General features: G+C 41.4%; 1 protein-coding gene across 2 annotated transcripts; it reads left to right on the top strand.

Annotated features, from left to right (window-relative positions):
* The first annotated feature begins 929 nt into the window (after positions 1–929).
* On the top strand, positions 930–16267 carry LOC106613542 (alpha-N-acetylgalactosaminide alpha-2,6-sialyltransferase 5). Of its 2 annotated transcripts, none has more exons than XM_014215915.3 (5): positions 930–1156; positions 1893–2105; positions 10778–11190; positions 12987–13094; positions 15351–16267. In XM_014215915.3, the coding sequence occupies exons 1-5, from the start codon at positions 1034–1036 to the stop codon at positions 15589–15591; spliced, it is 1098 nt and encodes a 365-aa protein (XP_014071390.3). In that variant the 5' UTR covers positions 930–1033; the 3' UTR covers positions 15592–16267. The 2 variants fall into 2 exon arrangements, with proteins under 2 accessions (XP_014071390.3, XP_014071391.3); XM_014215916.3 differs by having other exon boundaries at positions 944–1153.
* Positions 16268–21218: the final 4951 nt, after the last annotated feature.

Consider the following 21218-nt stretch of genomic DNA (forward strand, 5'->3'; position numbering starts at 1 on the left):
GCCTAATTGGGAGCCACACACGGCCCAAAACAAAGAAATACAAAAACATAGAAAAAGGAACATAGAACGCCCACCCAATGTAACACCCTGGCCTAACCAAAATAAAGAACAAAAAACCCCTCTCTATGGCCAGGGCGTTACAATATTTCTGAATATTTTTTCTTTTTCTTCACTACATTCCTAAAGAAAACATTGTACTTTTTACTCCTTACATTTTCCATGACAACCAAAAGTACTAGTTGCGTTTCGAATGCTTAGAAGGACAGGAAAATTGTTAAATTCATGCACTTATAAAGAGAACATGTGATCATCCCTACTGCGTATGCGTCTGGCCTGGCAGACTCACTAAACACAAATGCATCTTCTGTAAATAATGTCTGAGTGTTGGAATGGGACCCTGGCTATCCATACATTTTAAAAACAAGAAAATGGTGCTGTCTGCTTTGCAGGAATTTGAAATGATTTATAATTTTACTTTTGATACTTAAGTATATTTAACCAATTACATGTACCTTTGATACTTAAGTATATTTTAAACCAAACACTTCTAGACTTTTACTCAAGTAGTATTGTACTGGCTGACTTTCACTTTTACTTGACTAACTTTCTATTAAGGTATCTATACTTTTACTCAAGTATGACAATTGAGTACTTTTCCCCTCACTGATATTAACTACTTATTAATAGTAACAGCCTGTAAACTCTTTGTTTAACACCGATATTTTTTACAAAGGTCTCTTTTACAAGGAAGCACTGCAATTTACAAATACAACATAATACAAATATATATATACAATATTTCAAACACATTCAACAGAAAGAGTTAGGCTACATTCCTCAGTAAAGAGATCCCCAGTCAATAATTAGAATTGTGCGAAATTGTGCCATCCTTGAAAAGGCGTTCATTATGACCATGCGGAGTTATCATACTGGGCGCTCTGGATTCTGCGAGAGGGAAGTGGATCGTTGATGTATCAGTGCGAGTGCTAATCTGCAACATTAGGGATGCGCTCTTTGTCAAAAAGTCAGTCAGATGTTATTTGGCGTAAACAGACACGGCTGCGACGATTTCAGCAACGTGAATGCTCCGGCTTCTAAATCGTTATGTAAAGTGTACAATTTTACGGAGGACATCCACAAAATGAAGGCTCAGGTGGTAGGCTTTTTGAAACTCTTTTGGAAAGATGGAAGTTATGGGAGGAAATAGACATCTCGCCTACTGCTACTGTATCATGCTCCTAGTCTATTCTACTCTACTGTTTAAATAGTTTCGGCTCTATCTTTATGACAATGGATTGGATGATGGATTTAAAGATTATAATGTGAAGAGTGCACAGCTGTCAGTCTTTTTAAATCATAGAGCGCATCTGTTCCCACAGGGCAAAAACGGGTTGAGGCAATGTTGTTACCACGTAATTTCAACAACAAAGATAATATGTGATGAAGTTGAATCAACGTGGAAAACTGAGTCATCAGCATAATAGAATTTCCCCCAAGAAATTCCCTCAACTTTTAACCTAAATCCATTTTTTGTTGTTGATTTTACGTTGAATTCACGTTAATTGACAAATCAACCAAATGTAAATCAAAACTAGACTGAACTGACATCTGTTCACAGTGGGTTGTTTTGAGTGGTGGATTAGAGAATTGAATTGTGATCACAGAAAGAAGGGATGTGATATTATTTGTTATCTAGCAACCATTATTGTAAACTGCTAACAGAGTTTAAAGTTCTAATTTGTCATTATATTCTAGAATAGAAATGCTATAAATAAGTAATTCTAGCATACTGCAGATATAGGCTAGTTTAGTTTTTTGCATATATTTTTAAAAATAAACCGGTTGAATACCTCATGATATAGCCTATTTGACCAATTTTCTCCTTATTATAGCGCCATGGGGTTATCGTCATTATAGTTATTACCATGGGTACCAGTCTTATCGTTGTGTACAACAACAGCTTCACGGACACGTCAGGGACAGCGTATCACACGGATGCTGCTGCTACTGGGCCGCTAATGGATAAGCCCAGGAAAGCGCAGCCTAAACCAGGAAGAGCCCAGTCATCAATCCTACAGGGCTACACTGGAGTCATCGATCAAAAGGTAAGCAGTATACTTGACTATAAGAACGCAACATCTGTAGAAATGTGTCAAGACATTTCAAACATGTATGGACAACCAATGCTGTCAACAAACAGTGGTTGTTTCCTGTGTCATTTATTCAAAATGCTTTGTAGATATTTTGAAATTCTAAGTAGGTATTCAGCAAAGCCTACAGTATATATTCCAAAGTACCGTCAACAGCACTATCACTAGATTTTTCAATTACCCAATGCCTTTGTTGCCACATATCTTCAGTCTGTCGCTTAAGGTTCAATCGTTTAGAACTAAGAGGAGGGTTAATCGATTCAGTGTCTTGTGAGTATAATTGTAATCAGTGGCCATAGCCAATATGTTGGACATTAAGCACCTGAGAGGCACATTGACTGCTCTAGTGATGTTGTGCATGAATAATACGAGCTGCACCCCCTGATCTGTATTCAGCTGTCATTCAGGTAAAGCTGACAGGCCAGCTCACAGACAAGTATCCCAGGTAGGCTACACTTGAAATGGCTTATTGATAAAGGTTTGGAGATTTCTTCTTGAAACCACATGAGTGGGAGGGACTTTGAAATTGGCAACCGTTTGCAGTATGTTTGATTCCCGTTCCAAAGACTGCAGTCAGTGAGGCTTCAGGCAAGCTGATCGAAAGATAGATAGGTAGTTCAAATCAAATCACATTTTGTTTGTCACGTGCTCCGAATACAACAGGTGTAGACCTTACAGTGAAATGCTTACTTACAAGCCCCTAACCATCAATGCAATTTTAAGAAAAATAACAACAAAAGAAATAAAGAAAAGTAACAAATAATGAAATAGCAGCAGTAAAATAACAGGGGGTACCGGTACAGAGGCAATGTGCTGGGGCACCGCTTAGTCGAGGTAATTGAGGTAATATGTACATGTAGGTAGAGTTATTAAAGTGACTATGCATAGATAATAACAGAGAGTAGCAGCAGCGTAAGGAGGGGGGGGGGGGGGGGGGGGGTGGAATGCAATTAGACCGGGTTGCCATTTGATTAGATGTTCAGGAGTCTTATGGCTTGGGGGTAGAAGCTGATTAGAAGCCTCTTGGACCTAGACTTGGCGCTCCGGTACCGCTTGCCCGTGCGGTAGCAGAGAGAGCAGTTGTTTTGGTACCTTTGGGTTTTTGTTGGTTGTTATTCCTAAATAAGAGATACACACAGCGTGCTGGCTTCTGTATGGGCTGACTTTAGCAGCATGGCTCCAGAGTGGGAGAGACACGGGAGTGGAGAGAGACACGGCGGCGTGGAAGGACACGGAGTCTCTCAGGTGGCACCGGACAAGAGAGGCTACAACGGAGAGGAGTTGAGAACAGGATTAAATCAGGGTCTGTGTCTGGAGCGGTTCTGTTCACTGCTCACTGTTTATTAAAAGCGTCAGAGAGTTGTGCGATTTTTAGCCATTGTACTGTACATGCCCAGCACAACTAAGTTATCTGTTCTTGCCCAGCCCAAACTTTTCAATAGATTCAGCAGCAATTTGAAGTGCACTTCCAGCACAACAGCTAGAATGTGATGATGAAAGAACTTAGTAACTCGGACCAAACAGGACACAAAGAGGTCTTTCTTTGTGTCCTATTTGGTCCCAGTCCAAGAAAAGGCAGCACAATGAACATATCTGGATTATATTTCCGTTCTCCCCCCATCCCCTGATATTGCGTCTGATATTCGGTATGTATTGAAAAGTCTTCCCTCCAGTCGTTCCCTGCCATCGTATTGCTTCATCAATCGCCAACTATCCTATCTCAGGTCTGCTCTCCACTGTAGGGACTCTCAAGTACCACTGTAGAGTAGCTGCCATTACACCCTGAAAATCACTATCTGGACTATCTGAATTCACAGACCATCCCAGTCAGTTGGTATCGGCTTTAGCTGCGGGGCCTCTTGACTCTGATCACTTAACATACACAAAGCATTCATGCATGCACCCCCCCCCCCCCCCCCCCCCACATACACCACCGTATTTACAGTACTTACTGCGCCTGAAGGATTCTGGTTATGCCCCTCATTAACTTATGTGCATAACTTTCTCTTCATGGGCCATGATTCCACTGAGCTGGGTGGTGGATCTGTGAGCACCACCGCCACTCCTCTAGCTGCTTTATGTCTCATACTGGGGGGCTGAGAAAGGCCACACATTAATCATGGAGAATACACAGGAAAGGTCTGCCTCCACCTACGTGCCATAGAAGGTTATTAGCCACCCAAAGCAAACCTTTTCTACTTCTATGCCAGGAAACATTTATCTCTTTCTAGTTTCCTCTCAGCATTTGTGAATTGGGATGAGACATAAGATATACAGTACCTAACTGGTGGCCTTTGAATATTTCAGGACAAATCATTTATAATAGCTGAAACGTTGCTGATAAATGTAGCATAAAAGGGAATATATAAAAAAGGACATATGTGTATCTTAGATGTAATCATAGAATTTAGAATTAATCAGTGCGTCTCCCCTTTGTGTCACTTTCTCCACTGTCCGTCACGGTGGTTTCTTTTCTGAGAATGTCCCTTCTCTATGGCTTTCTCACTTTAGACAATCTGATTACAGCTGCAGTCTCTCTCTCTCTCTCTCACACACACACACACACACACACACGGTGGGCTAGGTACAGTTAGTGACAGCCCCGTCACTCCCTCTGATGCTTTACCAATTCCTATTAAAGAGATGTTGACCTTTAACACATAGTCATCAGCATCAATATGCACTGGCCTTTACACATGGTAATAGCAAATCATGTATTTTCTGTAAATCTCCTCACTAAATGTGTGTGTTCGCACCAGTGCTGAAATCCACCACTTTGCTTTTAAAGCCTTGCTTTTTGATGTAACCTCTGATGATTAGTTGGAACTAGAAATGAAAATGTAGGTAACTGGAGAAAATCACAAGTGCAGAAATGAGTTATTTGTGAGACTCCCTCTTAATGATGCCCTTTACAAATCCCAGTTGTATAGAACACCAGACAAAGGATCCGGAAATCCCTTAAAAAACGACTACCTAACAAGAGAATCAGTGCGTTCCTGCCTAACATCTGATATCTTTACCAGTCCTATAGGCCTAGACAGAGACTAGAAGATCAACCCTTAACCGTACCACGGCTAACCTTATTGGACGTCATCCTCTGGATGTCATTAACATAAGTATCCCATTAGCTGTGCAGCCACCGCACTTCCTCCTCACTGAGAGAACTTCTTCAAAAGGATCCAAGTCCTCATTAATCCAAGAGGACCTACTCCCTCATAAACTGATAGATAGACAGGGCTAATCAGAGCCTTGAGGAAAGCTGACAGGAAGCAATGAATATCATCATTTCGTAAGAGGCAGCTGTTGACTCCATCTTGGATCTAAGTGGGAATTGACCGTTTTTTAGATTTCACTGTTAAAGACGAACTTTGACATTTTTTAAAGAACAAAATGGCAGTGATATCTACAGAAAATATCGCAGAGCTGTGAGAAGAATGCTGGTGCGCTCATCATTAAAAAGCAGTCGTAAATCAAACAAATACACGTGTGAACACCAAAGATTATTTCAATTTCTACTTATTTGAGAAGAAATTGTGAATTGTGTAACAGTGCCAATATATTTGACCGCATCTGTAATACAGTAACCCCACTTATGATTCCCCCCGGTCCCTGAAATGCCTCAACACCCTCAATTCTGACATTTCCTCTGATATATAGGCCTACTGTCTCTAGTCATCATAAAAGGAGGGCTCTGTGCGCCTGGTCTCACTGTCAAAACCGTTGTTTCTGAAATATTACATTTACCAGAACTGCGAGACATGAAATCGAGGCTACTGTCCGCCTTGGGTGCTGTGAGTATCCTGGGAGGTAGCTAGAGAGAAGCTGAATGGACGGGGTTGTTCTCAAAGCAATTATGATCCTGCTTTCCTCTGGGGAGAGTCTAAGCAGGATGATCGTGATGCCTCTGGAGATGCTGTGTGGATGGTAATTGACTGGGTTGAGGCACTACTCATAACTGTGTGTTGTGCTGTGAGCTCTGTGGTCAGTTTATCATGGCTCAGCTAATCTAATCTACTTCACATTAGAGGTCAATGAAGTCTGAACCTGCCAACGCCCCATTAACATGCTAACTCTGGGACTGCGTCCCAAATGGTACCGTCCCAAATGGCATCCCCCTACATAGAGCCCGATGGGCCCTGGTCAATAGTAGTGCACTGTATAGGGAATAGGGTGCCATTCGGGATGCACAGTTTGAGTAGAACATTTACATTTTCGGTTTATGAATGATTTATGACACGGTGAGTCGTATTAGTCAAGTTCCTACTGGTAGGTAGGTGTGCTCATATTGAAATGAGTTCATAATGCAATAAATATAAAACTATCAAACTATTTGGGTACAGGTGGATCCATGAAGACCCCTACCACAGACCACTCCCAAATGCATTGGCCTAATAAGGATCCTCCCGATTATAATTGCTTTCAAGCCGGTAGCTTCCATAATGATGGAATACGTAATAACATGTGATTCAATTATGTGTTATTTGATCATCCTTTTTGACAAGGTTTCTCCCCTAAAAGATTCGGTTTCAACCTTTTCCTCAAAACGAAGGTTGATAAGTCATTGCTATTTCTGCCTAGAAAGAATCATTGAGCTGACAGAAGCTCTGGGCTCTGTCAAAGACAATTTTGTCTTCCTGTCAAAAACACTTATTACTGGTACTGGGAGAATTTCCTTGGTGCTCTAGGCCACAAGGAGGATCCAATAATAAAGTTGAAAGTTATTGCTTGGGTTCTAGGTCTACGTTTCGCTACGCTCATATTCCTGAGCATTTTTTTTTTCTCAACATTTTTCAATTCCAAATATCTATCTTATCTCTTGACTCGTTAAAGGAGAAACGAATGTGTCGAGAAAATGTTCACACAGACAAACATAGTCACTTCAGGTAAGAAAGCAGCAGAGATGAAAAGGAAAGAACAACCTTCCAGGAAGAAAACATCTGCAGTTCATTAGAAGAGACAGGCGTGAAGACTAGCCAATAGAGAAAATGCAGAGAAAAAAAACGGCATGGTTTTCTTTTCTTGTATTGAACTGCATTAAGTAGGAAGTAGTAAGAAGAGCGGTTTGTATTGCCATGGGAAGTACGTGTTCCATATCTGCATAAACGTAAAGAATACGAAAAATAAATACGATTTATGTCCTCCCCAGTTATTTTTGTAGCCTGGCAGGGGATTGTGTATGATCGTGTGACGTGGTGTGTCATTTCTTCTTGTCTACTTGTAGGATGTCTGGCTAGCACGAACAATCAATATATCCACACTATTTCGATGAAAGATGCGATAGTTTGAAGTCGGGAAATTCAAATTCACCACCTGTTACCGTGACAGAAGAACCCGGATCACTCATCACACACACTTCCCACATCGTGCATCATTCCCTTCTCCGTTTCCTGGCAGCTTCCCTTGGTAATTCATCTATGTGCAATTACAGAGATTATAGGAAGACACATGTGAACAGTAGAGCGGGATCATGAGGCGGTGAAGTCGGTAATCTCACCCGTATGCACAGTATGTATGCGTGCACAGGCCACACGGGCCACAGTCAAGCATGAAGCTAAGAGTACAGCTCTGAATGCCAATGGGCCTCTGCATTAAGCCTTAGAATAATTCATGAGAGGGTCTCAGGATTTTCATTATTAGATATAGATGCCCTTTTGCCTGGCCTTCTACTTTATGCTGTAGCGGGTATTGATTGTGCTGTTGAATTTTGGGGAACACAGTTTTCCTCTTGGCAGGGAGATCTGAATCTGGTGCCGTGGATCTCAACTCTCCGTGTGCCCATTGACATCGATGAGAGAGAGAGGGAGGATTACATTCTTTTTGAATGTTTTTTACTTGTTTTGTTAACCTTTTACTGCAGCGGGCTAAGTCAGGGTCACACATTCTTAGTAGTCTTAAACACATGGACTTTGAAACAAAAGTATAGATCTGACACACATGGTTATGGCTTAAACAAAATAAGACACCTGTACCATGTCAGATATAGAGTTGAAATGTGTTCAATTTTGAGTGTGCATCCTAATATTACACTTTACATACATCACAGAAGACTGAAACATAACAAAACCGTTTGACATAGAAACCGGATTCTCAGCGTGTTTTTGAAGTAATGTTTATTAATTATGAAATTATGAAAAATATAACATTCCACCCATGAGGCCACTAGGTCATTTGACTGCAGAAAAGGGCTACAGGCATCGTTACATACTCCAAAATGAATATGTGATTATGTCTCATATTTTATTTAATGATAATGGGTCGTGTGATTCCTGTAGAAGACCCTTTGGGCTTCCGTCAGCCCCAGAGAGCGCAGATTCTGTTTGAAAACTTCAAACATGCATCCTTCTTTCTTTTCTGCCTTCCGAGAGGCTTGAGCAATGTGGTGGGTACCGTGGTTTCACTTGTCCAATGCTGTTAGCTACAGGTAACTGCCAAAACAAAGGAATAACCCACCTAAAGTGTCATAGTGTAGTGGTCTGGGTCTAGCTGGTGCAGAGGAGTCAGGCGCAGGACAGCAGAGATGAGTAACACAAGTAACTTTACTCAAATATTCCAATAACATGTCGTAATACCGAGCCCACAATAACGGACCGAACATACATAAAACAATCACGCACAAAAACCATGGGGAAAACAGAGGGTTAAATAATGAGCATGTAATTGGAGAATTTAAACCAGGTGTGTAAAACAAAGACGAAACAAACGGAAAATGAAAAGTGGATCGGCGATGGCTAGAAGGCCGGTGACGTCGACCGCCGAACGCCGCCCGAACAAGGAGAGGGACCGGCTTTGGCGGAAGCCGTGACACATAGCCCTTTCCTGCAGTCAATGACCAAAAGCACCCTCTTTGGCCTCACGGGTAGAATGTTATTAATATTTTTCATTATTTCGTAATTAATAAAGATTATTAATGGAAAAAAATAGACAAAAATCCGGAATCAAACATGATTTAGCCCACTGCAGTATAAGGTTCATAGGGTGTTGGGCCACCACAAGCCAACAGAACAGCTTCAATGCACCTTGGCATAGATTCTACAAGTGTCTGAAACTCTATTGGAGCGATGCTACACCATTCTTCCACAGGAAATTCCATCATTTGGTGTTTTGTTGATGGTGGTGTAAAACGCTGTCTCAGGTATCGCTCTATAAGTGTTCCATTGGGTTGAGATCTGGTGACTGAGATGGCTATGGCATATGGTTTACATCATTTTCCTTCTCATAAAACCATTTAGTGACCATTCGTGCACTGTGAATGGGGGCATTGCCATCCTGGAAAAGACCACAGACTAGAGGCCTTCACAGGTTCAAAACGTTGGACCCGTTCCGCAATGGACCTGGGGCTTTCCCATCCGGACCCGATATGCATAAATGCATTTTTTAAATATAGAGATCCGTTCCAAACGTACCCGAGAGCAACTAGACCAATTCCGTATAGAGCTGGTCGGATCCAGACCCAGTCCGATCCGATCCGAGTGGGGGAAGCAGCAGAGAAATACATTTGTAAGCTACTTTATTAACTGGAGCTGATATAGCGCGAGGGAGATGAAGTAGAGAGAGGTAACGCTCTAGCATAGGCTATGCTGTGTGTGTAGGCTACTGTGTGTAGGCTACTGTGTGTAGGCTACTGTGAGTGAGCAAGTGACACGGAACAGGGAGGTGGGAGGAAGAGATGAGAGACAGCAACCAACTAAGCCGACAAGTGCTATAGTAGACTAATAGCTGCTATAGCTAGGTTATTTATCATCCAATATGTTTACGTAGGTAACCTGTCTTGACTGCATCAAACCCGGGAGTAGCTAGTTAAGATGGCTAGCTAGCTAGGCTAATTAAGGCTGCATGCGTATTCTCGTCCTACACAGTTACAAACAACAACAATTCCATTCAGAATATAAAGTAGCAGCCTACCTGTTGGCTCTTGGTCATTGTAACCTATCCTTCTCCTTGTTAACGTTTAATTCCATAATTTTAATTCAATTTTCCATTGATTAGATATCTCCTAACTTTTGCTCCAAACAGAGACTCTATGACTGTAGCCTATTGCTGTTTTGATGACTTATGATTGGCCAACAACAATAACAACAAGCTACATGCGCCACTCTCGTGGAAAGCAAAGAGTAGCAGTATAAATTACACATTTTCTCTCTCTTTCTACTGCATCAGTCGCTTTCGGATCTGTATGGATCCTTCCAGAAAAGTCTGTTAAAATTACACATACCCGAGACCCCTGACAGGAATATCAGATTGACATTATTTCGATTTATGGATCCGGACAGGTGGATCTGTGAAGACCTCTACCACAGACCACTCCCATCAGAATAGAAATGATTCCCATAGGTTGAAGGTGATCACTCAGAACAGCTGTGTATTTGTTGGTATCTACCTTGCCATCTAAGGGGTTGAGAGGACCTAAACCATGCCAGGAAAATGCACCCCACAGCATAACAGAGCCGCCAGAACTCTCATTTTCTCAAGTGTTTCCTTTATTTTGGCAGTTACCTGTACATCATTTCAGTGCAAGGAAATAAGGAAGCATGCATTTTTTTATGTTGTTTAATGGCCACAGTTGAACTCCTGTAACCTCTGACCTCACTCTACTATACCGTCTTTGACCTCTTGACTTTCCCCCCGAGCCTCTGAGGATGCACTGTAACTGCTGTGCCCTGGTGACCAGCTCTGGCCACCTTACTGGCAGCAACCGCGGGGACGAAATCGATAGCACTGAGTGCGTCATCCGCATGAACGACGCCCCGACTGGGGGTAGTTTCCAGCGGGACGTGGGCCAGCGTACCAGCCTGCGCGTCATTGCCCACTCCAGCCTGCAGAGGGTACTGCGGAGCCGGCAGGAGCTGCTCAACGCCAGCCAGGACTCAGTCTTCCTCTTCTGGGGACCCAGCAGCTGTATGCGACGCGACGGCAAAGGCCTGGTCTTCAACAACCTGCGTATGGTCAACCAGCTGCTGCCCAAGCTCAAGGTCTACGTCATCTCCCAGCTCAAGATGCCACAGTTCGATGAGCTCTTCAAGAATGAGACAGGGAAAGACAGGTAGGGTTTTGACATTTTGACCCCTGGGTCAATGATGCCATTGGGTTTTGGCTTTGTGAGTCTGTCTGTCTGTACAATTCTGGTCAAGAATGACTTCTGAAAAATAAAGTCGGTGTGTTTGAGGACTTGATCCACTTGAAGCAGGATTTGCCAGGGAAGTCGAATGCATTCTAGACAGTGCTCTTGGGCATACACATTCTAATTCAAAAGCTGCTTTTGAGCATTTGTAACAAAAGAATAAGAAAGAAATCCCAACAACCACCCAACCACTCACACTATCATTAATGGGATTTAGTTCAAAGCACTCTGAATATATGTTAGGAACTAAGAGGATTAGTTGTAGACCATGGGGTATGAGAATCTCATTGAATGGGACAGGGCAGCTAGAGAGGGATTTTAACAATCTGTAATTACAGAAACTCTGTCCCAAACAAAATGCTGGATCTTGTTGTGAATGGAAGTGGTAGAAGAAGAAGAAACAAGAAGTTGTGTAATAACGTTGAGACAACCTAATGCCAACTACCAATTTTACATTACCAAGTGTTAGGTTCTAATTCTCAGAGTAAAAACTCTACGGACAATATGAAAGCTCAAACCAAGTTTATTCTTCCCAGAGGGTCAATACAGCTGCATTAGACAAAGACATGGTTTCATCCGTGGTAGTGTACATACCCCACTTTGGGTGGAGTCTCCTCCTTATCGCTAAACATTGCATCATTATTGCTGGGCAGGTAGCCTAGTGGTTAGCGCATTGGGCCAGTAACCAAAAGGTTGCTAGATCAAATCCCTTAGTTGTTAAGGTAAAAATATGTCATTCTGCCCCTGAACAAGGCAGTTAACCCAATGTTCCTAAGCCACCATTCTAAATAAGAATTTGTTCTTAACTGACTTGCCTACTTAAATCAACGTTAAATAAAAAAAAGAAAGGTGATATGGGCCTTAAATGGTTCCTCCCCTTATCAGCACTGCCACATGTGACTGTTCTCCCTGCACTCAGCCCCTCCCAAGTTTCATTATGGCACCTCTCATGTCTCTTTTATAACTAATGATTAATAATATAACTAACTATTAATAATAGTTAAAGCTCAGAAACATTGACGAAATGTTTCTGTGTTTCTGCGCAGGAAAATCTCTCCGACAACAGAGTGATCAAATTAAGATAGTACATCTGTACATGACAGTTACATATGCTACGATAATACGAGATAATTGGTGTCTTCATTAACTGTTGACAGGAAGTGACAAAAGCGCTACACAGCCTCACAAGATAATGTCACTGAGGCAAAGCTAGGAGCAGAAACCGATTGCAGGTCCTACCAGACTTTCACTGGCTGGCACTCTCCCTGGTACTCTCCCTGTGCCCCCCTGGCAGAGGCTGCCAACAGTAAACAGAATGAGCCCAGACAGAAGTGGCACCGCTGCCAGCTGGGATATCCCCCAGCAAGGGGCTGGTATGGCTGGCAGGTCCAGCCTTGACAAACTAGCCTTGACGATTCAGTAGATGAAAGGACTCCATTTTACAGGGGGCACTGCTTTGATGGCTGTTTAACAGCATTGAAATTGCGATTTCATGTCAAATCATGTAAATTAGGAATATGGCAGTGTGAAATCTTATGGTATTAAAAATTAAGCAATAAATTGAGGGCCTTGGGCAGACTGGATATCGCTGCAAGCACCACATATATTATTTTTTTTATCTCACAATTTCTCTCATTTATATCTATTGAGTCATGCAATACATTTCGTTGAACATGTAGTATATATTGTCTCTTGTTTCCCCTCACCTTGTCATCCAGGAAGACCTCTAACTCATGGCTGAGCACTGGCTGGTTCACCATGGCCATTGCCCTGGAACTCTGTGACACGATCAATGTCTATGGCATGGTGGCTCCTGACTTTTGCAGGTGGGTTGGGTTCGGCACAGGTCACAGTGCTGTCGGACACAAGCGTTTCAATGACATGTATGCCATAGGGATTATTACCCCAATGATTACTAATAGGCAATTTATCACTTATTATTATTTCTGTTCCGGCAAATAAAATATACCTACTTGTTTTCTAAATATCTTGACTATGCATCTTAATACATGAGAGGGAAAGGTCTAATAAAACAAAGAGAGATAGATGGAGGGTAACAGGTGTTCCAGATATTGACCTGATATCCACAGGCAGGTCCATGGGACCAGATCAAATGTCTGTGTTGTGTGAATTATTCATGCTGGCTCAAACTCTCCTCTGAGGCCAGAGTCTACTGAGTCTAGGACTGAAGAATTATCACAGGCAAAGAAGTAGCTTTGATAAGCACATCTCAGGGCTAAGAAATATGACATACAGTGCATTCGGAAAGTATTCAGAGCCCTTGACTTTTTCCTAATTTTGTTACGTTACAGCCATATTCTAAAATGAAGTTGTTTTTTTTCTTCCCCTCATCAGTCCAAACACAATACCCCATAATGACAAAGCAAAAAGGTTTTTAGACATGTTTGCAAATGTACATTTATATTTAAAAAAATACAATAACACATTTACATAAGTATTCAGACCTTTTACTCAGTACTTTGTTGAAGCACCTTTGGCAGCGATTACAGCCTCAAGTCTTCTTGGGTATGACGCTACAAGTTTGGCACACCTGTATTTGTGAAGTTTCTCCCATTCTTCTCTGCTGATCCTCAAGCTCTGTCAGGTTGGATGGGGAGCGTCGCTGCATAGCTATTTTCAGGTCTCTCCAGAGATGTTTGATCGGGTTCAAGTCTGGGCTCTGGCTGGACCACTCAAGGACATTCAGAGACATGTCCCGAAACCACTCCTGTGTTGTCTTGGCTGTGTGCTTAGGGTTGTTGTCCTGTTGGAAGGTGAACCTTTGCCCCAATCTGAGGTCCTGAGCGCTCTGGAGAAGGTTTTCATCAAGGATCTCTCTGTACTTTGCGCCGCTCATCTTTCCCTCTATCCTGACTAGTCTCCCAATCCCTGCCACTGAAAAACATCCCCACAGAATGATGCTGCCACCACCCTGCATCACCGTAGGGATGGTGCCAGGTTTCCTCCAGAATGCTTGGCATTCAGGCCAAAGAGTTCAATCTTGGTTTAATCAGACCAGAGAATCTTGTTTCTCATGCTCTGAGAGTCTTTAAGGGCCTTTTGGCAAACTCCAAGCGGGCTGTCATGTGCCTTTTACTAAGGAGTGGCTTCTGTCTGGCCATTCTACCATAAAGGCCTGATTGGTGGAGTGCTGCAGATATAGTTGTCCTTCTGGAAGCTTCTCCCATCTCCACAGAGGAACACTGGAGCCATGTCAGAGTGACCGTCGGGTTCTTGGTCACATCCCTGACCAAGGCCCTTCTCCCCCAATTGCTCAGTTTGGCAGAGCGGCCAGCTCTAGGAAGTGTCTTGGTGGTTCCAAACTTCTTCCATTTAAGAATGAAGGAGGCCACTGTTTCCTTGGGGACCTTCAATACTGCAGAAATGTTTTGGTACCCTTCCCCAGACCTGTGCCTCGACACAATCCTGTCTCGGAGCTCTACAGACAATTCCTTCGACCTCATGGTTTGGTTTTTGCTCTGACATGCACTGTCAACTGTGGGACCTTATATAGACAGGTGTGTGCCTTTCTAAATCATGTCCAATCAATTGATTTACCACAGGTGGACTCCACAATGAAATTGTAGAAACATCTCAAGGATGATCAATGGAAACAGGATGCACCTGAGCTCAATTTCGAGTCTCATTGCAAAGGATCTGAATACTTATGTAAATAAGATATTTCAGTTTTTTATGTTTTATAAATTTGCAACAATTTCTAAAAACCTGTTTTTGCTTTGTCATTATGGGGTATTGTGTGTAGATTGATGAGGAAAATAAAATATTGAATCGATTTTAGAACAAGGCTGTAATGTTACAAAATGTGGAAAAAGTCAACGGGTCTGAATTCTTTCCGAATGCACTGTACTGCATCTCCACCGTCTCTCTGTATTTTTCAATCCCTCTCTCTCTCTCCCTCTCTCTATCACTCCCCTCCCCATTCTCTATCTGTCTCTCGCATGCATGCACACACACTCTCTCTCTTTTTCTGTTGATCTCTCTCCTCTCCATTCTCGCTCTCTCCCCTTCTCTTCCATTTCCCCCCTCAAACTTCTCTCCCCCTCATTTCCTCCTTTCTCCAGGGCTCCTTCCCATCTCTCGGTGCCGTATCATTACTACGAGCCTTCGGGGCCTGACGAGTGCGCCATGTATCTCTCCCATGAGCGGAACCAGCGCGGCAGCCACCATCGCTTCATCACGGAGAAGACAGTGTTCGCCAACTGGGCTCGGATGTTCGACATCCACTTCTACCAGCCAGACTGGACCCCGTCCTCTACTCTCAATGGAAACAGCTCACTCACACCTGCTTCAGATGGCTCTTGATACCAGACATAGACAGAAAGGTTCCCCAGGACCTTGGGAAGAAGTGACTGTGTGTTTGGACTCCAACATGCTGATTTTCCTCGTCCTCTCCTTGGCTCCCTTATGGGAGTGTGTGGGGGGAGTGGAAAATTACAAGGGTCATTCCACCAATTCAGTGCCTTTTGAGAAGTGTAATTTGGTCAAATATATATATATGTTTGATTTAACCTAATTTTGACATTCTGACATAAAGAGCACATGTTCAACTTCATAAAAAAAAAACGTTTTTCCCATCTCAGCAGGTTAAATTCAAAAATGACTATAGGAAGTGCTAAGTGCCAAATAAAGTAACAGGGTTGATTGTTTTCTTAAATCAGCCATAAATCCCCTTGTGACAGGGGGAATGGAAGCTCGCTGTGTGCAACAGAGGGTGGCAATTGAATGTAAGCTTCACAAAAATATTATGAAATTGTAAAAAAACAAAATGCCTGTCTATCTATGGGTAACAGGGTTGACGTGTTATGCTCGACCCGCTCAGATTTCCACCACAAAACACCAGAACATGGCAAAAAAGAGTGGAACCAGCTCACCTGCTTTTACACTAGGATCTGACTAAGGACAGTTCTGTTCACGTAACGTGTTGACCTTCAAATGAAGGACAGATGTAAATAAATCATTAATCACATTAAATAAATAATCATCTTCAGAAATTACTTAGTTATTTTGTTGCTTTGACAAAGGCTTTACAATGGTGGTGATACTTTGAGAAATGTTGGGATTAAGTGGGTTAACATCTTCTTAGAAGTGACACAGGGCTGAAGGAGGGAAATGTCAAAATGCAGAATTTTGGCACTTTAGCAAGTGTCATATAAAAAATCTGATTTATTGAATTCTCCATATGGTCTATATTAAATATCTCTTAGATTAATATAACAGGCTTTTTAAAATATTGGTGCACCATTTTTACTTAAAATATCAAAGGGACGCAAAGGGCACTCTTTTCGTGGAATGACCCGCAAGCTGCAGTTGCTGGAGAAGCAGATTTCAAAGAAGTGGGTAGCTGCTCCTCTAATGGCGTACGCCCACACTGTAAAATAAAACATCTAGTTGTTAAGTAACTGGTTCCACAGCCTTTTTCTTTTGTTTACTCAACTTTTTGGTCCAAGTGTTACCAAAACAACAACAACAAAAATTGTTGTCACAAACTTAGCTCCAACTTGAGAAAACTCGATGTGTTTGCTCAACTTGTGCTCATTCTACTATAAAAAATTATTTGGGCATCTTAACTAAAAATGGCTGTGCAACTGGTTACACACACAAACAGTGCTTTTTAACACACATGATTCAATTGTGCTTTCTAATTTACACATTAATTGTTGTTCAACACGTCCTCATCTGGGATTTGAACTCACAACCTCTTGATTTATGGCATTCAGAGCTTCATATTATGCCACCATGTCCGTGTCAATTATCAGTTAATCAGACTTTTTTCTCATTATTGATTTGATTGACCTATTTCAGCAATTAGGCTAATTTATAACTCTGGGATATACCAACTCAAGTAATAATGACAGACGCAATATCTCCTTTACAATACTTAAAAGAAATGATTTTGTTGAATTATTTACACATTCTGTAAGTAAATACATAGGGCCTATATAAAACCAACCGGGCACAATAAAAGGAGAGCTCAAATACAAGGACAACTGGCTACCCATCTGTTTTTCCACACTGATGCAAACTGGGAAGAGAGATTCTATGTAAAACTATACGATCGCATTGTGACATTGAAGTGCCCTTTCCTTTATGTTTATGGAGAAAACGGATCTGGAAAAATGTTGATTCTTATCAACTGAGCCTGACTTGGTCATCTAGCTACGTTGTTTGCTTTTTTTTTGCCCAAAAAAGTAACTAAGTAACAGATTACTTCAATTGAAAACTAATGCGTTAGATAACTTTTTGTGGTAACGAGTAACCTGAGTACTTTAACGCGTTACTTTGGAATCCTAATGCCAGTAGCTACCCTCCCAAACAGGACGGGGCCACAGGGGCAACCCTTCGGAATGATGGGATGTCATCTGCACAGCGTCCACCTGAGAACTGGATCATGATGAGCATCCCGGAGGTGGACCTGGTTGGATTTAAGGGCTTCAAAGGACAAGCAGGGTTTAAAACAAGCTTGTTTTTTAATTAGTCCAGTCCCTATAATCACACTCTCAGGGCGACATGATAATTACGTTTGACCTTACCTGGTAAAATAAAGATGAAAACAAAGGTTTGGAAATGCGGTGTACATTTCTAAGTAGGTTTTGGTGCTTATAAACTATTCACCTACAAGCCACTTTTTTTTCTTATTTTTGAAAAAGGTTAGTCCGAAATTTTACAGGACCAAAGTGCCAAGATGGTGTACTTGTTATACACAAATAATAAGCAGTCTTGTCCTGACTTGATTTGGGTGAGGAATCCTGTTTCCAAACCAACCTGACAAAACAGGCGTTAACAAAGGTTAAAAACAAATCATGAGCTATCCCCCTTCCTCTTTCAATAGTGTTCAACTTTATCACCATTGAAATCATGCCGTTTGTGGATGCAGGGTGTAGAGTACATTACAGTATGTGTCAGGATTTGACACCTCATTGAGCCGGAGGATGAACAGTCAACGTTCCATATCATGGTTTGATCATTTCATTTTCTGAGCAGCAATTTCCATCATGACACATATCCCCATTCCTGACATAGATAAGCACTGGCGCTAAATTGCTGAAATTACAAATGTTGATAGCCCCTGGTAGTGGGGGAGATGCTTTTGGGATGTTTTGGTGGTGATTCTTGAATGGTTTTATCAGTACAAAGTGACATCATTATCCAGTGGGACCAAACTGCTTTTTGCATAGTTGAGAAAAAGTATAAGATAAGTATAGGAAAAGATTGCATAGCCTACATACATCCAATACTGAGCAGGTGCTGAAGATCAAATAACATGATCAGCAAAAGGTAAAAACAGAAGGCAGTGTACAGAGTCTGATGATTTATGAGGTATTATAACTTACCTTTTTTTATAGGCAGTTAATAACTTGGCCTCAGTCCACTTTTAGATGACCAGAAGGTAGGCTTAAAACAGACTGTCATTTCTCTAAGTGTCAAAAGCTAGTGGAAATTCTTGGCAAATTTGAAATGTGAAGGTTATGAGGCGTTTTAGGAGATATTACTCATGTTTGCCCTGACACCTAGTGGCTATTTGTGTCCTCCATATATATGGACTGGTCTGTGGGTGCGGGAGAATGAATGTCTTGTCTGTCTATTACTGTTTTAACGTTGATTGTGGGCATAGCGGGGCAATTTGCAGTGTGTGGGAGGTCTATGTGGACAACAATTGTTTCAATCGCCCGAGGAAAATTGCAATTGCCACATTTTCCGCCTTTATGTGTTTTCCACCAGTAGAATATAGTGTGTTTTCCACCAGTAGAATATAGTGTGTTTTTGGAATATAGTGTGTTTTCCACCAGTAGAATATAGTGTGTTTTTGGAATACAGTGTGTTTTCCACCAGTAGAATATAGTGTGTTTTTGGAATATAGTGTGTTTTCCACCAGTAGAATATAGGCCCACCCTTTGTCTTTAGTGGATAGTTCATTGTTGACAAAATATTCTAAATATGGGCCTTACAGTCTGTGAGGAACCTTTATTATAGATCCATCTGCAAGGCCCCTATTTAAACTGGCAAGCCTGAAATTAACCTTTACCATGGTAGACCAGCCTGTAAGGCCCCTATTTGCTCTGATCAGCCTCCGAGGAGCCTTTAGTATAGACCATTAGACCAGCCTGTTAGGCCCATATTTACTCTGACCTGCCTGAGAGGAAACTTTATTATCGATTAGCCTGTAAGGCCCCTATTTACTCAGATCAGCCTCAGAGGAGCCTGTATTGTATTAGTTGTATGAATAGATAGCTCTATTTAACCAGCCAGCTAAGATACAGCTTGCTATATTAGCTCATTTCTCAAGAGAAAATAGCTAGCTAAGCAGTTAGCAGTGGTGTAATGTACTTATTTAAAAATACTTTAAAGTACTACTTAAGTAGGTTTTTTTGGTATCTGTACTTTACTTTCTATTTTTATTTTTGACAACTTTTACTTTTACTTCACTGCATTCCTAAAGCAAATAATGTACTTTTTACTCCATACATTTTCCCTGACACCCAAAAGTACTTGTTACATTTTGAATGCTTAGCAGGACAGGAAAATAATCAAATTCACACACTTATCAAGAGAACGTCCCTGGCCATCCCTACTACCTGATGTGGCGGACTCCGTAAACACAAATGTGTTGATGTGTGTCACTAGCTATCTGTACATCTTTTTAAAAATTACAAAAATGGTGTAGTCTGGTTTGCTTAATATAGGGAATTTGAAATGGTTTATACTTTTACTTTTGATACCTAAGTACATTTTATCAATTACATTTACTTTTGATACTTAAGTTCATCTAAAACCAAATACTTTCCAACTTTTACTCAAGTAGTATTTTACTGGGTGACTTTCACTTTCACTTGAGTCATTTTCTATTAATGTATCTTTACTTTTGCTGAAGTATGACAATTGGGTACTTTTTCCACCACTGGCAGTTAGTAACATTGGTAGCTGTAATTGCTGCATTATGTTGTCAGATGAAAAACATCAGCAAAATAGTCAACTAAGATGCAAGCTCCTTTAAAAAGATAACTAACCAGCTAAACAGCTTAGATTATCTATATATCAGCCTGTATAATGTCTAAGTAGTCTTGCTATTTCAGTGTTTTATATGTTAGCCAGTATAATTTGAAAACAGTCCAGCCATTTCAGTGTTTTTGGATCAGCTAGCTAGATTAAAGATTTCAAAATGGTTATTCTCGCTCTCCCCCTTTTACAATTTTAATTTGAATTGGAGGAGTTTCTTAAACATCAGCCTGTGAGGCAGCAGTTTGCAAACATAGGCATGAGGGAGCAGTGCCTCACAGGCACAAGTCACTTGTGCTAGTAGTAGATTGTATTGGTTTTTCGCAGTTATAGACTAAATTGTCTATGGCGTGCTAAAAAATGCTATTCCTGCCGTTGACCTGTGATGTTGTGTTCTTCAACAAAAAATAGACATATTTTCACCCTGTCTTTGTAATTCAGCTACTGAGTGATGTGTATCCGTTTAGAAATGGCATCATATGGAACTGAATAATATGTAAATGAATACATTTTTCTCATGTGGGACAATGTCTTTACAATGACATTTTAGAAGGATATGCGTAGTTTATGTGTGGCCAAACAACTGGAGTGGAGATTGATTAGAGTCTTTGGAAATAACAATTGTTGAAGTGTGCTTTTAAACCAGCTGATGGAAATATAGTCCCAACCTTGGGAAAAACTTCCATCCAAATACATTTTGAATGCTGGAAGAACCCACCATTGAATTTACACACCAACCTGTTTTTCCTCCCCTTTTTTTGTAATTATTGGGTTTAACCACATGGGAAGGAATCCTTGGAGAGGACAGAGCAAATCTTATTGCTTACCACACTAAGATCAAGCTACAGAACAAGCTTCACAGAGTTATTTCGGGAAAATGGACCCTAGGTCCTGATCCTGCATTGACCATTAAACCTCTTAAGGATCCGCCCCTT

The sequence above is a fragment of the Salmo salar genome, chromosome 10 (assembly GCF_965601325.2).
Source record: "Salmo salar chromosome 10, fSalSal1, whole genome shotgun sequence".
In the NCBI taxonomy this organism is placed as follows: domain Eukaryota; kingdom Metazoa; phylum Chordata; class Actinopteri; order Salmoniformes; family Salmonidae; genus Salmo; species Salmo salar.

What these genes read in the sequence shown, in the direction of transcription:
- LOC106613542 (XM_014215915.3), top strand. Translation starts at nt 1,034, where the DNA reads ATGTTATTTGGCGTAAACAGACACGGCTGCGACGATTTCAGCAACGTG. An exon ending in CTGGAGTCATCGATCAAAAG is followed by an intron (nt 2,106 to 10,777) that starts GTAAGCAGTATA and finishes TTTCCCCCCGAG; the next exon opens with CCTCTGAGGATGCACTGTAA. An exon ending in AATGAGACAGGGAAAGACAG is followed by an intron (nt 11,191 to 12,986) that starts GTAGGGTTTTGA and finishes CTTGTCATCCAG; the next exon opens with GAAGACCTCTAACTCATGGC.